General features: G+C 45.5%; 1 protein-coding gene across 1 annotated transcript; it reads right to left on the bottom strand.

The window, feature by feature from the left end:
• Positions 1–6,290: 6,290 nt before the first annotated feature.
• TMEM72 (transmembrane protein 72) lies at positions 6,291–13,212 on the bottom strand. The gene is made up of 5 exons (XM_072340691.1): positions 12,828–13,212; positions 9,492–9,558; positions 8,997–9,068; positions 8,259–8,398; positions 6,291–8,069 (listed from the first exon to the last, which is right to left on the bottom strand). The coding sequence occupies exons 1-5, from the start codon at positions 12,895–12,897 to the stop codon at positions 7,609–7,611; spliced, it is 810 nt and encodes a 269-aa protein (XP_072196792.1). The 5' UTR covers positions 12,898–13,212; the 3' UTR covers positions 6,291–7,608.
• Positions 13,213–13,543: the final 331 nt, after the last annotated feature.

Genomic DNA, 13,543 nt, shown 5'->3' with positions numbered 1-13,543 from the left:
GCTTAATTAGACCATTTGTCTGAGAGCATTGTCCAGAGGCTTCTTGAGCTCTATCAGGCTTGCTCCTTGACTGCTTCTCTTATGAAATATAAGCAGATAGAGCCTGATATTCTCCTTATAATTCAGAATCTGTAATAGATAATTTTATATCTTTGTATCCAGAACTTTCATGTTGCACAGGTTAGATTTCTTTTTAACTTTATTATTGATATACTTGGTTTTGGAATTGCCATGAGTGGTAAGTCTTACTTTATGCCCAGGCATTTCTGATCATGATGTTTCCTTATATGCAGTACAGGCAAAACAGACTATTGTGCTTTCACCCATCTGTACAACACCTAGAGAGTTAGTCTGTGTGGGGAAGTGAAGAGGGCATGCTGCAGAAGTTAGTGCTATTCATGTGCTAATTCCAGAGTACTTACTTCCTCTGAAAAACCAAATGCACTGTGTTTCAGCTACCATGCAAGCACACATTCATTTCCAAATCATAGTCAGTAGTTTAAGTGCACCAAATTGGAGGCAGTTATCCTGATACTTCCCACCAAAACAATGTGGATTTACTGGAGTAACACGGAGTTAAATAGCAGGTACCGTGTAATTCATGTTTGTCTTGCTTATTCATAAGAGATAAGGGAGGTCATTTCACGTAAGCCTAGTTTGCCAAATATGATTGTGGCATGATGAGGCATCGTGTCTCCTGAATGTGTGGAGGAAAGGCTGATTTGCTGCAAATGTGTCATGAAAATGTACCATTCCCATACACACCCTGGTGTGCCTTGTCTCTGTGTACCATCCTGTCACCTACATCTGCAGTGAGGTAGTGCACCTTGTCCCACTGTTCCTCCCATGAAACCACACAGCTATGCTGCAAGAAGCAGAGGAGTTTTGCACAATGTATTTAAACCATCTCAAAATCAAGAAGATGTTGAAAAAAGCTATACAGGTTAATTAATTATCGTGTAATGACATGTTTGCTTATGCTTGATGTATGTTTACTTTTTTCAGTCTGCCTTCTGGCCTTTGAAGAGGAAAGAAACACTCCTTATTTATGCAATACAATTTGGAGTTTCAAATTCCATCATATGTTGCCATACTTCAGCTTTGGATGAACGAAGCAAGTCTTCCTTTAACTTCTCCTTGCTTGTGAGGTGAGGCCAGCTCCTAACCTAGCTTGTCTCCTGTTCTTTGTCTGCTCTTCTGTGCTTCAGTCTTCCTTGCACTCCTATTGGTGTCCTCTGCTCTCAACGTTTTCTTGTGTATCTATCAACACTTTGTTATGTTTTCTCATCTACCTATCCTTCTTCAGCCATTCATAAGTTCACATTTGTCCTGTTTCTCAGCTTTTCTGCACACAATTTTTTTGCTCTGCCTTCATGATCCTCACAGTTGTTTTCTTACCTTGTCGTTGTTTTTCTGCTGTCCACCATAGACCTTTACATCCTATCAGGTAGTCATACATACCAAAGCCCCAGGTGAAATCCCAGTGCTTCTAGTTATAGAATTTATTCAATTAAATCAGATTGCCAATCTGAAGAAGTGACATTTCAATGTCATACTATTGGTTTCTTTCTTTCTCCAGACCATACAGCGCATATATATATATTTATTTATTTATTTATTTATTTATTTTCCTTTCATTATTTATTTATTGCCATATGGAAGAGGCAAGCAGACATAGGGGAAAAAATACATTTGAGAAATTGTCATAGCTTTAAAGAAGAATCAATTTATCTTTGGACTTCAAGTCTGGCTCAGGAGCAGTCCTCAGCAATTCCACTTCTTCAGTAGTGGATACTTGAAGTGTTGCATAAGTTGGAATTACGTTTATATCATCTATCCCACCTGAAAATCAACATGTGATTTTTATTTTTTTTTTATTTTATTATTTCTTTTTAATAGAACAAATGCAACCTGGTGTGAACTTAAAGTTACTTAAAGTTTCTCACCACTATTCTGAATAAATTAGATTTAAAAAAAGAAAAAAAAAAAAAGAAAAAAAAAAAAAAAAAGGTGAACAACAATGTATAAAACAAAGTCTCCTTGGCTTCAGTACAACTTAGCTGCCCGTAAGGAGCTAAGGAGGAGCTGCCCTGTGTATAGATTAAGCCATATACACACCTGATCAGTTTCATAAGAAAATTTCTTAAGGAAGTGTATTTTCTAATTAATAAATTGTTGTTGATGATTTTCTACTTGAGATAAGCCTTAATCTCATTCAACTCATTATTCTCAGCATGCTTGTCTGACATTTCATTATTTTTTTTTATAAACTTTTTAAATCCTAAATCTAGTTGTTGTAACCCTGCTCAAGGTGAAAGGTTGGAACTGGATAATCTTTAAGTTCCTTTCCAACCCAGCCTGTTCTATGATTCTGTGATTCTATCCTATCCTTTTTAGGGAGAGAAGAAAACCACCTGACTGGCCCATTTGAATGCCAGAAACATGAGAATTACAGTCTTATGTAAAATATATAAGACATTGCCTAAACTGATTTTACTTTAGACTTTTAAACTGTTTTTATGCCTTAGCTGTTCTTGGGGAAATAACTACAGTAATTACTTTTGCTAATAATTCTGAGGAACAAAATAAGCTTTATATGGTATCTCCACACAGCCTCAGGTAACTGTATTTTGCAGGTGTCAGCCACGCAGGAGTGTAAACCATGGAAAATGCTGGTATGGCAGCTGAAGACAAACTTGCAGTAGTTCACTGCTATCACTGATAGCTACAAGCAGGTAACAAGAAAGCAGGGTGTCGTTTCATGGCAGAAACTGCACAGTGTCTGCAATAGCTGTTCTCTGGCAGTTCAAATTCATGTGGTGCATTTGTTTTTGCCTTGCTGGATGGTTTCTATCACCTGGTCTGTTATGGCACCTTTTTTAAAAGATACGTGTTCCCTGCTGCTGGAGTAGCTCTTGCATGTGCTGCTGTTTCAGGAAATAGCAATGTTGTAATTAACTGACTTGAGATATTCTCAACTGTGGCTGCAGAACACAGAACAAAATATGTTTTTATCATTTTGTGCCTGTGTTTCCATGGTTGAAAGTGCTGCTTAAGTACTGCTTATGTTATTAGATGTTATTTATAAAGCAAAGGCAGTCAGTAATAGCAACCTTATGAGTAAGATAAAATTTTTGGGAGTATTGCGCAAGGAACCATAGACTTGTACAGGCAAAACAGCTATCAAAAGTTATACAGGCCTGGAAAACTGAGACATTGTTATGCTGCTTTTGGCACTGAGAGTGCCAAAAGAGCACTACATCTCCAGACTGAATCTGCCAAAGGCCTTGAACATCTCCAGGTTAGCTACAAAAGACCTTCACTCGTGGCCTTGCCTTCTCAGAGGTGTGGCTGCTGTATAGCTTCCTTTCTCTGGGCTATTAGTGTGTAATCCAGTGAGCTAGCTGAGAAATCAGATTCCTGGTATTTTACCTACAACACCAGAACAGCATTCATTAAAATCATATATTGAGTGAGTAGCTGCCTAGAATTAGTTTCCTAAAGGTATATTAATCATTCACTAGGCTATAGCCTAAGTGCAACTGTTGTACCTGTGGTATGCAGGTTGGTGTTTGGCAGCTAGAAGCCAGGTTCCTGCCCTTGCACACCCCACTCCAAGATGATGAGGGAGCTGACATCTCTGAGGATCACCAGGCAGGTCTGGGACCTGGTTTCTGGTCCTTGTAACTCCCTAAACAGCACAAAGTGAAGGAGTCAATCCAAAACAGGACCTAAACTTCTGGCCCGGACATAGGAGAAGCTTGAGAATATAATGGGATAAGATGTAGGGCTGTGAAGTGGTAATGTTGCAGGTATGTCAGCATGCAGCATTCATTTCTTGATTCACATAAATGAAAGGAGGCAGGTTCTCTCCTGTATGTGCATGTTACTCAGCCCTGAGTCAGGAGCTGCTCATGCCATTGATGCCAGCACCAGGGCTTACTGCTGAAGGTGTTGCTGTCAAAAAGCATTGTGATGATTTTCCACTGCACTGATACATGCAAAGCCAGCAACCTTTAACCTAAGCAGGAAGGTCTTTGGAGGAAACTTTGGAATTTTTTCTGTCAGAGTTATCTTGTGGAGTTTCACCTTGCTCACATACTACTTTCGGGTGATTTGTCTTGTTTCCTTTCAGCACAGGACTCTGTAGGAGTTTGTAGGCCAGTACAATTAACTCCAACTCAGTGGCTTAATCCCAGTGGATTAGCTGCATTATGAATTAGCAATAATAAATGCAAAAATAATATGCCACTGTGTACTGACAGTTCAGGCAACTCAACTTCAGGTATCACTGCACTTCACAGTTGATTGCATCAAGTTCTTTCTCTTTCTTTTCTTGCAGTCACACTGCCTCTGTAAGTTTTCCATGCTGACATCCCACCCCCCAACTCTCCACTGCCCCCAAGGTGCCCCTCATAACAAGGTATAGAAAGAGGTTCCATAGGAGAAATGAACACTTCAGCAAGCAGTCTCCGCAAGGTCATCCAGCACCCCCTGAGGGTGAGCATTCCTTTTATGCTGGGATTTTAAGGAACTCCTGAGGCTACATTTCTTTGCACAGCTGAGCTGCTCTACAGTCTGATGCCTTTGAAAAGTGTGCTCTTATTTCCCTCACCTTCTTAATTTTGTGGCTGGCCCTTTCTTCCATGGATTTTGTTTGGCTCATTACCCCCAGAAGACAACCACCTACTTTCTTTTTCCTAATTATTATTATTATTATTATTTTACTCTGGGCTAATGAGCTCTGTCAGCTGATGAAGCTGTCAAATAGCTCTGGGATGGGATGGATGGTATGGACCATTACAGAGGGTAATGTGGAGCAGCAGCTCAGCCTATGTGATGGGAGTGTGTCCTTCAAGGCTGTTTTGGGCTAGGGTTTGGCTGCCTCTGAAGGAACATCTATCCCCATAATTACTGGTGAGTCAGAGGTGGTCTTTAACTGAATGAGTGGTTTAACACAGAAAGAGAGATGAACAGATTTTCTCCAACCTTCATCTTCTAGGGCATCTAGCTGTAGGAATGGAGAAGAGCCAGATCAACACAAGAGAGCAGGCAAGAAAAACACCTAGGTTGGTGGGATATGGAAGAGCATTCTGCCCACGGGAATTCCCGGTAAGGCTGATCAACCACCTTACAGGCATCTTTTCCCAGTCCCATTTCCCAACAGTATCCTGCAACAGGGCTTTAGAGGGACATGCCTGAAACCCAAAAGGCCTAATTCTTCATGATTAAGAACTCTATAAATGCATTTCACAGCACAGTAAAATTTGGGGTGAAATTTGTTTTTCCTCACCCCCGGCATTCCTACTCCTTTGCTATTCCCCTTGTCATCTCTTTCTGCTGTCTTACAGGCATAGGGTGTGGGACTGCTGTGCAAGGGCAGATGGTTGACATTTGGCTGCAGGTTAGCTGTGTGCACCCAGGCTGTCCTGGGCAAGAGGCAGTGGCATAAACATGATCTTTCATCAGCAGACTGGTTGATCTATGAGGAGCTCTGCCTTTTTGATAACCCTTACCTCTGTGTAATGGGCAGTTGTGTGACTAAGTCAAGGAGTTGTCTCTGAACAGACTTTTGGAGAAGTGGAGAGGGGTGATACTCTGTCAGTGTGGCTGGGCTGGAGCCTTTGATGGTGCAAGTATGCTGCTTGACTATCTACTTTAGAAGAAAATAGCTTCATATTTATTTCTACAGTGATGAGTAAACCAGATTGTGGGTGGAGCTGTGACTTTGTCCAGGGTATCAGTGGTGTGGTTTTAGTTTGTAAGTTGCTTCAATTTTCCGAATACAGTTTTGGAAGTGTAGGAGGAAACTAAACCTCCCCTAAAGTCAGGTGTAAATGTGACTCTCCTCCAGCATTCTATTTTGGAGTGGAGTTTTAATTTGTGTGACTGGAAGGAAGAGGTCTGTAATCTCTTCATTGTGTATAGAGAAGTTTGTTAGCAGTTATCATTTCAAACAGCAGTGATGGAACAAGAAACTTTTGTTGTTCACGTCTGGTTGTAGGAACATCTGAATGCAAGAGACCAACCATAAGCTGCTGCTGCGGGCAGTTTCATTAACCAATACAGGCAGTCAAACATTGTGAGTAAATATCTTCTGCCTTTTTCCCTATCCATCTCTCATAACAGAACCAACTTAATCAGAATTTATTAAAAAGTTGCACCACGTTCTTATCAATTGCCTTTTGATTTTTGAACACTTGCACTTCATGTTTTCCCACTTCTCTTCAAAATACATCACTTAACTAAATGGTGACTGTGGTGATTGTAACTCGGAGAGATGAACATTTAAAATGAAGCAATGTATTTCCAAAAAAAGAAAAGAAAAAACATCCATCCCCATTGGCTTCTGTGTTATCATCAGCCTAAGCAGGTCTCAAGGATTTCCTGTCCTTCACCATCCTCCACTTCAGCACTCATGTCCAGTGTCTGAGCAAACCCTACTGCCCTGCTCCTTCCCATGAGCAGCTGTAAGAGTTGCCCAGTGCTGACGAGAGAGCCTTGCAGATGGCATCTGCAAGAGCAGACTGAGTTGTAGGTCCCTTTGTTAATGGAGCCAGGAGCAGAGAAAAGAGTCTTGGGATATCTACCCTGTACTGCTCTGGGAGAATCGTAGAGAGGTTGCAAATCCTGCCTGAGGGATTGAGAGGGAAAGAAATGCCTTATTATAGGTAAATAGTCCTCAAAGGGCAGAGGATACAGTAGGATTAAGGCATAGGTGAACAGTTTCAGGATTGGAGGGGATCAGTGAGGCAGCATTGTGACTTTATTATTGCCTTTGTTCTCTGGGGCCCATATTTAACACAGTCTGCTATGCCAAACAGTGCAGTGCTGAACTTTGGAACTTGATGTGCTACAGCATCCCAAAGCTCCAGAGGGCTCCCTAGTGTCCTCCCTGCTCCTGCAGGGAGATGACTCCCCTGTTGGGCTCAGAGCATGCCTCAAAAGAGAGCATTTATTAAGTGCTAGCTCCAGAAAAAGGCTTGATAACTCCAAGCTTCCATGAGCTCTTCCAGGAACAACAAGGACAGTCAGAAGACAACTGTTCCTGGCAGAGGCTGCTCAGAGGATGATGATATCTTTCTTGCTGCCTCATGGGAAGCAAATGCCATGGCTGTGATGTTAGGCAGGGGCTGCTGCTGCAGTGTGTCATTCTGTAATAGATAATGCATGAAGCTTTAGGGAGAGAATCCCCAGGAGAAGAAATCTTACTGTCTTTCCAATAGGCTTGTCAGTCCATGGCTTGTCCCCCGGGCATGGTGTTGTAGGGCTACAGACCACCATAGACCTTGTCACCAGGTGTAGGCCTGCTTTGTACAGGCAGCCTCTGCAGAACAGGTGAACCAGACAGGGTAGGTAGGGCCACCCCTCCACACTGGGGCAGAAGTGAGTGATCTACACTCCACCCCTCATCCTCCATGCTAGCTGCAGAGTTGGCCTGTGGGATTTCCTGCTGACCTGCCAAGGCTATAACATGCGCAGAGGAGGCTGTGATAGTCTAGTCATTGTAGCAGTGCTGCCCATGGCATGAGGTCTATCAGCTGCCTGAATCTCAGGGAGGAACACCAGTACAAGCGTGCCTGCCTTGTCCTTGTTCCTAGTAAGTCTTCAAAACAGTCCTGTGGGACTGAGGGGAGTGAGGACGACAGGGGTATCAGGAGGGGTGAGGATGGGTGCTGTGTCTGATGTGGTTTCTTCAGTCTCACTCTCCACGTCATCCAGGCTTTCACTGACAGAAGGTATGATTTGCACCACTTTCTCCTGGAAGTGCACTTGCTTGCGTGGGGCTGGTGGGACCTCTGGTTGGAGTGCAGCTGCAGAGGTCAGACTTCTGTCCTTGCTGCCCTTCAGGATGCTCTTCATATGGCCCAGCAGTGAGCAATGCTGCTCCCTCTGGGCCTCGTGAAAGGTGTAGGTCTGCTCTGTGTCACCAGCAATGGTTGGGGCTGCTATGGTGGCTGAAGGGTCCACGTATTGGCCTGCTTCAGGATGCGCCTCTTTGTGCCCTGGGGTCTTTCTCCTCTTGCTCAGCAGGAAGTAGGCCAAGGCAGTGAGCACTAGCATGGACCCTGGAGAGAATGATATGTAGGTTGAGGGCTGGCCCAATGTGAAGTCCTAGCCAATGAGTGTTTGTTTGGTCCAGCTAACTCAGCACTGCACACATCCTCACCATCTGTAGGTCTACAAGTCCACTGTCCCCAACAGACCACATTTCTCTTTCATTTGCACCACTCCCCACCCCAGCACAGGCTCCTCACCAGGTATGGTGACATGCCAGATGATGACAGGATGCAAGAAGCAAGCCACCGAGAGCAGAGTGTACCCCAGGAATTTCTGGAAACTCCCTGGGCGTCTGGCTTGCTTCCAGCAGGAATGTGCCAAAGAGTCAGGCTCATATCTGGAGAGAAAAACAGAAGTCCTTGTACACCAAGTGCATGGAGAGGGAATTTGGACCTAAACATGACCTATCTAAAGGTTCAGACTCTCACTCTAGTTTGTCAAGAAAAACTGGTGGTTTGGTCAGGGAAGCTAAATGAAATCTGAACCTTGAGTGTGGTGGGCAGAGGTAACAAGTCAGCATCATACACGATCCCTTCTGGGCATGCTTGTACATACTAGTTGGATTAAGGTTGTTAACTCCTAGCAATTGGAGATTTTGAGTTTATTCAGAAAATTAGCAGAAGTGCATAAGGATTTTCTACATTTTAACTAAAACTTCTGCTGGATCTTTTTATGACTACATAAGGAGGTGCTGCAGACTAGGGTTTGTCATACTGACACTCAGCAGATTATGGCACAAGCTTGGGATAAAATGTGTTTGATTGGGTGTGGACGTGACCCCACTCATCTCCCCTCTGTACTACTGCTATGGCAGTAGGGGCGGGATCTTTGGTGTGGCAGTTACAGCCTTGACAGGTCTGATGTTGCCTGTAAATGACAGGTTGCCCTGGACAAGTCCCACAAGGGCTGAGAAAGACTGGACAGGATCTACTCACGTGAAGAACATCTCCAGGAACAAACTGAGAAAGAAGAATCCTTCACAGACAGTAACTGCAACCCCTGAAAAACTGAAAGGTGAAGCTGTCAGAGAGGCATGGCTGGACTGAAGCATGCTCTGCAGATGGAAGAAGGGGGGGCGTAGAGGGCTGGGATTTACTGTCCTAGTCACAACAAAGACTGTTTACTAGGGTCTAAACAGTCTCTACCTGGCTGGTTTATGGAGGAGAGCCCAAGACCTTCTGCCCATGGAGGGTTACCTTGCAGCCAGTGTCAATTCTGGCCTGCCTGAATCTACATTAGTATGGGGAGAGGGTCATCCTCACTAACAGGATCAGTTTACTCTTTGGAAGCCTAACGAGGGAGATCTCAGTTCCCCAAAATCTTTGATACTGTTCCCTGTTGCTGTTGCAGGCTAGTTTGGAGCTATATTTGGTGGAGGAATCAACTGTGCCACCTCTACTAGCTCTGAGTGCAAGGGTAAAAATACTCACAGCAGGTAGAAAGCCAGGCTTTTGAACTGCCCTCGCTGTAGAGTTTCTACACCCACGCCGATCAGCACTAGAAAGGGAAAGCAGCAAAGATGTTGACTGCTAGCTCAGTTTATGATTCCCTAGTGTCCCATCAGCTCCCAGCATCCATGCCCTGGTCTCTGTGGCCTCTGGTGCCACTGCTTCTGCTCTGCATCCTTGGTGACTCAAGCTGATACAGGAACCCTGAGATCAGAGCTGAGAGCTGGCCTTGATGTACAGCCCAGGAACCAAGAACATCAATACCCCAACAGGCAGCCCTGCTGCTGCATGGCCTGGGAAGATGTGCTCTGAGAATAATAGCTTTGGACAGAGGTAAGCAGTGGCATCTGTCCCACATCCTCCCCACCCTCTGCTGCTGCAGAGACTTCACTTCTTCTTCCCCATCTGCTCCTGCCCCTCATCCCACACCTCTATGGGCCTCTCCTGAGGCCTCTCTGCACTGATCCTCTCCATGCCCACCAACTCTGCTGTTCCCCACACATGGCTGTAGGGCAGAATCAGGATAGGGAAACTGTGCCAGTTGCATTCAAGTAGGGCTGTAGCCATGGCATTAAAATCCTTTGCTAGCCAAACAGAAAAACCTGTAACAGGAGCAGGCAGATTAAAACAAGGAATGAACATCCCCCCAGTGCACCAGCCAGCTCGGCACACTGGGGAGTCAGTTTAAGTGGGATTAAGAGTATTAGCAAGGCTAAAGTCCTCCCAGGACTGGTCACTGGGGGCCAATAGCTTTATGGCATGCAAACTTTCCTTCAACATCCCTCAAGGGTATTTCCAAAATAGTACAGAAAAAAAATTCTTTGCACCAGCTACAGAGAACTGGTTCAACACTCAGTGCACACTGGTCAAGGCCTGAGGTACCAGTTGGCTATGGTTACTCTAACATGACATTGGAGTTAGAGAGCTTTTTTTCCAGATTTCAGATGACATTACCTGAGCTGTGGCTGTGCCCCACCCAGAAGCAGGGTACTACGCTCACAAGCAGAGAGGCAAGCACCAGCCCCTCATGCCTATGAAGTGGGCCAGTACGAGGGGTCTGTGCCTGAGCATGTTATGCTGATCCAGCCAAGCCAAGCTCCACCTGGATGCTGTGGTCTTGTTGGTTCTTACTGTGTCACCTGCAGCTGCTGATCTCCTGTGCTGGCCACTCCTGGTTCCAGGGGAATACATGGGGCCCACATCCTGTCTTTCTGGCCCAAGCAAAGATGGGATATCAGCATCCTCAGAGGGCTGTGAAGGGACCAAGCTGTACAGTCCTACATGCAAGGAAATGTCCTTCGCTATCCTGTGATAAAACAACCTTAACATTTTCCATACAAATGCAGTCATTCCCCACAGACAAATGCAGAATTCAACAGTTCTAATATCTGCTTTGCCTGGGGAATCTTCCTGATTTTGCACAGCTTCTGCTTTATCTGCAAGGCTATTTGGGTGAAGTATCTGCAAAAATCAGAGGGTTGATTCTGAGGTGTTTGTTTGGGCTTGTTGCTGCCTTGATTTGGATCTTCTCCAAATCATGTGGTTAAAGGCACATGATTAGGAATTAAATGGTTGAAAGCATGAGAATTAAGAAATAAGTAAAGACTCTCTGGATGCAGAAATCACGAGGCCTAAAATCTCCTATTTACGGAGATACCCCCAACACAGAGGTGATCTGTGGGATGGTTTGATTGCTCCTCACTGATGAGCCAATGGGCAGTGGGACTGTCTGATATTTCCTGCACAAGAAGCCCCATTGCACTCCAAGGTCCTGGGGGAAGAAAGGGTTACATTTTGTGGGCAATCTTTTGTGTTTGCAAGCAGCCTATGGACTTGGCCAGACCTTCTCAGGATCAATTAGTGAGACTGATGTGCTCTCTTCTCCCTTTCATTATTCTTATTCAACCAAAGCCTGTGGGATTCCATTCTGCGTGGTTTCCATTTCATGTGAAAACCTCATACACCTCATCAGGCACTAAGCGCTGCATCAAGCTGTTTTCTTACCCCGTTGAGACACACAAAAGAATAAATCATGGGCACCTCCCATTCCTTCACTGTCCTTTTGGGAAAACCAGTTGATAGTGGGAAGGCATCAGAGCGGAGATATGGAAAAGTACAGAGACTGGCAGTGCAGCTTTCTGTGCTCTGTAGCTGCACAGCTGAGGGGACTGCACTGCTGATTTCAAGATCTATGTATGGGGGGTATGGATTTTGCAGAGTGTAGAAAATAGCAAACAATCAAGAGATTATATTCCATTAAGAATCTTGCAAACTGTAAGCTACTTTCAGTTTTACTTTTCTAGCTTTGGTTTTCCCACAGCAACAAGACTGTATTTTCACCCAGGCAGATCTGTGTAAGCTTGGAGCTTTAAGAGTGAATATGATCAGTGTGGGCTCATGTGGGCCTGAGGGGTATGGAGACAGATTTGCATTTACTGGTTAAGGCTGTGTGCCAGTTTCTGTCTGTTGCAACCTCAATACAATGTGCTGGGAGTTCATATACACTCAGTGACTTGAACCACTGCACTTTGTCAGTCTATAAAGTATACTGTGGAGCACAGCCTTCATTGTCCCAGAAGGGCTCTGAGTGCCCTTGTGGACCTGTGTGCTCTCCAGCTGACCTTTGTGCTTTCTGATTAGTCCCTGACTTGAGCAAAATGTCTGCAGTTGATAAAGGAAATGTGAGGGTGGGAGGGCCTGCTGTGACCTACCAAGCAATGTCTGAAATCCAAAATTCCTGGAGTCTGACACAGGCACCTGAGATACCTCTCATCAGGAACCTCTGTTCACACTTCCAGCCATGAGGCAAGCTGAGCCTTTTGATCTCTGCTTTGCTAATGGGGAAACTGAGGCAGAATTCTGACTGCCATGCCCCCTGATAGAGAGTCAGCAGCAGTAGCAGAGTGAGTCCCTGAGCTCATGCCTGCCTGGCTGTGTTTCACCCAGAGACATGCTGTGAGGCAGGGATGTCTGCCACAGCCCAACTCTGAGTGAGATGTTGCACCACCGTGGTAGCCCAACAGTTTTGTGCCGTCCTATGTATTTTGCTTTTCAGTCCCACTCACATTTTGCTCGTTCCCCTTCTTTTTTACAAGAAAATATCTTGACTTTCTTTTCCACCTGCACTTTGTTTCGTCTTATGCAAACAGCCTGTGCATCTGGCACTTTCATTTGATGTGTCTCAAAGCAAAAGGGAGCAAATTCCCTCACCCCCCCTGCAGCATGGGACAGTGGCCACACCTGGCCAAGGGCTCAGGAACAGTTCAGGAGCCTCCATGCCTATTCTTTTAGCAGCAAAGAAAGGGATCTTGCTCCTACCTGCTGCAGTGGTGATGCCCAGCAATCGGCAGGTGTACTCCAACGCACTCCAGAATGCTTCCTGCCGCATGGTGAAGATGATGGAGGTGATGCCAGCTAAGCAGAAGCTCCCTCTTCAGACCTCCAGCTGCAGGCTGAGCCTCTTGTGTGCGGGTCCCGGTGACCTTCCCAAAGGACTGTCCACCTCCACAGGGGCAGAGCAAGCTGCCTCTGCACAGATCCGGTCAGCACTGCTTCAGGGTTGCAGACACTTGGCCTTTTCTCCCTCACTTGCTGGCCCGGTGATGATTAATGATTGGTAAGGGGGGGTGCGGCTTTGGGAGCATTTGCAACCTTGCAACCGGGGTGCACGCGTGGCTTTCCTGCTCCGAGGCAGCAGCTCTGTAAGCCCAAGCTGATTAAATGCATGTGAAGTCATTAGTGCTGTGCAGCTCTCGGCAGGTTAACTATTTGTGAGGAGAGTGATGCTTGCTTTTGGCAAGGGAGCAGCAGGCTCCTGGTAGATGGAGGGGCTCCTGGGCTCCCCAGCCTTTCAGTGGCACCACAGCCATTTGCACTGGCTTCCCACTGGCATGTGGAGTGGTGTCGGAGAAGGACTATGTGTATGCACTCCGGCCTCCTTGTATTGGCTGTGACAGACTGCATCAGGACCCCTGGCCTGCCTCTCTGGGACACAGCGCTTCTGAGGAGCAGCAGCTCTCACCACTTTGAAGGCG

The sequence above is a fragment of the Excalfactoria chinensis genome, chromosome 6, assembly GCF_039878825.1.
Source record: "Excalfactoria chinensis isolate bCotChi1 chromosome 6, bCotChi1.hap2, whole genome shotgun sequence".
NCBI classification, from domain to species: Eukaryota; Metazoa; Chordata; class Aves; order Galliformes; family Phasianidae; genus Excalfactoria; species Excalfactoria chinensis.
Note: the sequence above shows the minus strand (reverse complement) of the source record. Positions and strands in the feature narration are given on the sequence as shown.

What these genes read in the sequence shown, in the direction of transcription:
- TMEM72 (XM_072340691.1), bottom strand. Translation starts at nt 12,897, where the DNA reads ATGCGGCAGGAAGCATTCTGGAGTGCGTTGGAGTACACCTGCCGATTG. An exon ending in GGGCATCACCACTGCAGCAG is followed by an intron (nt 9,559 to 12,827) that starts GTAGGAGCAAGA and finishes TTCCCTTTCTAG; the next exon opens with TGCTGATCGGCGTGGGTGTA. An exon ending in TTCCTGGAGATGTTCTTCAC is followed by an intron (nt 8,399 to 8,996) that starts GTGAGTAGATCC and finishes TTTTCTCTCCAG; the next exon opens with ATATGAGCCTGACTCTTTGG.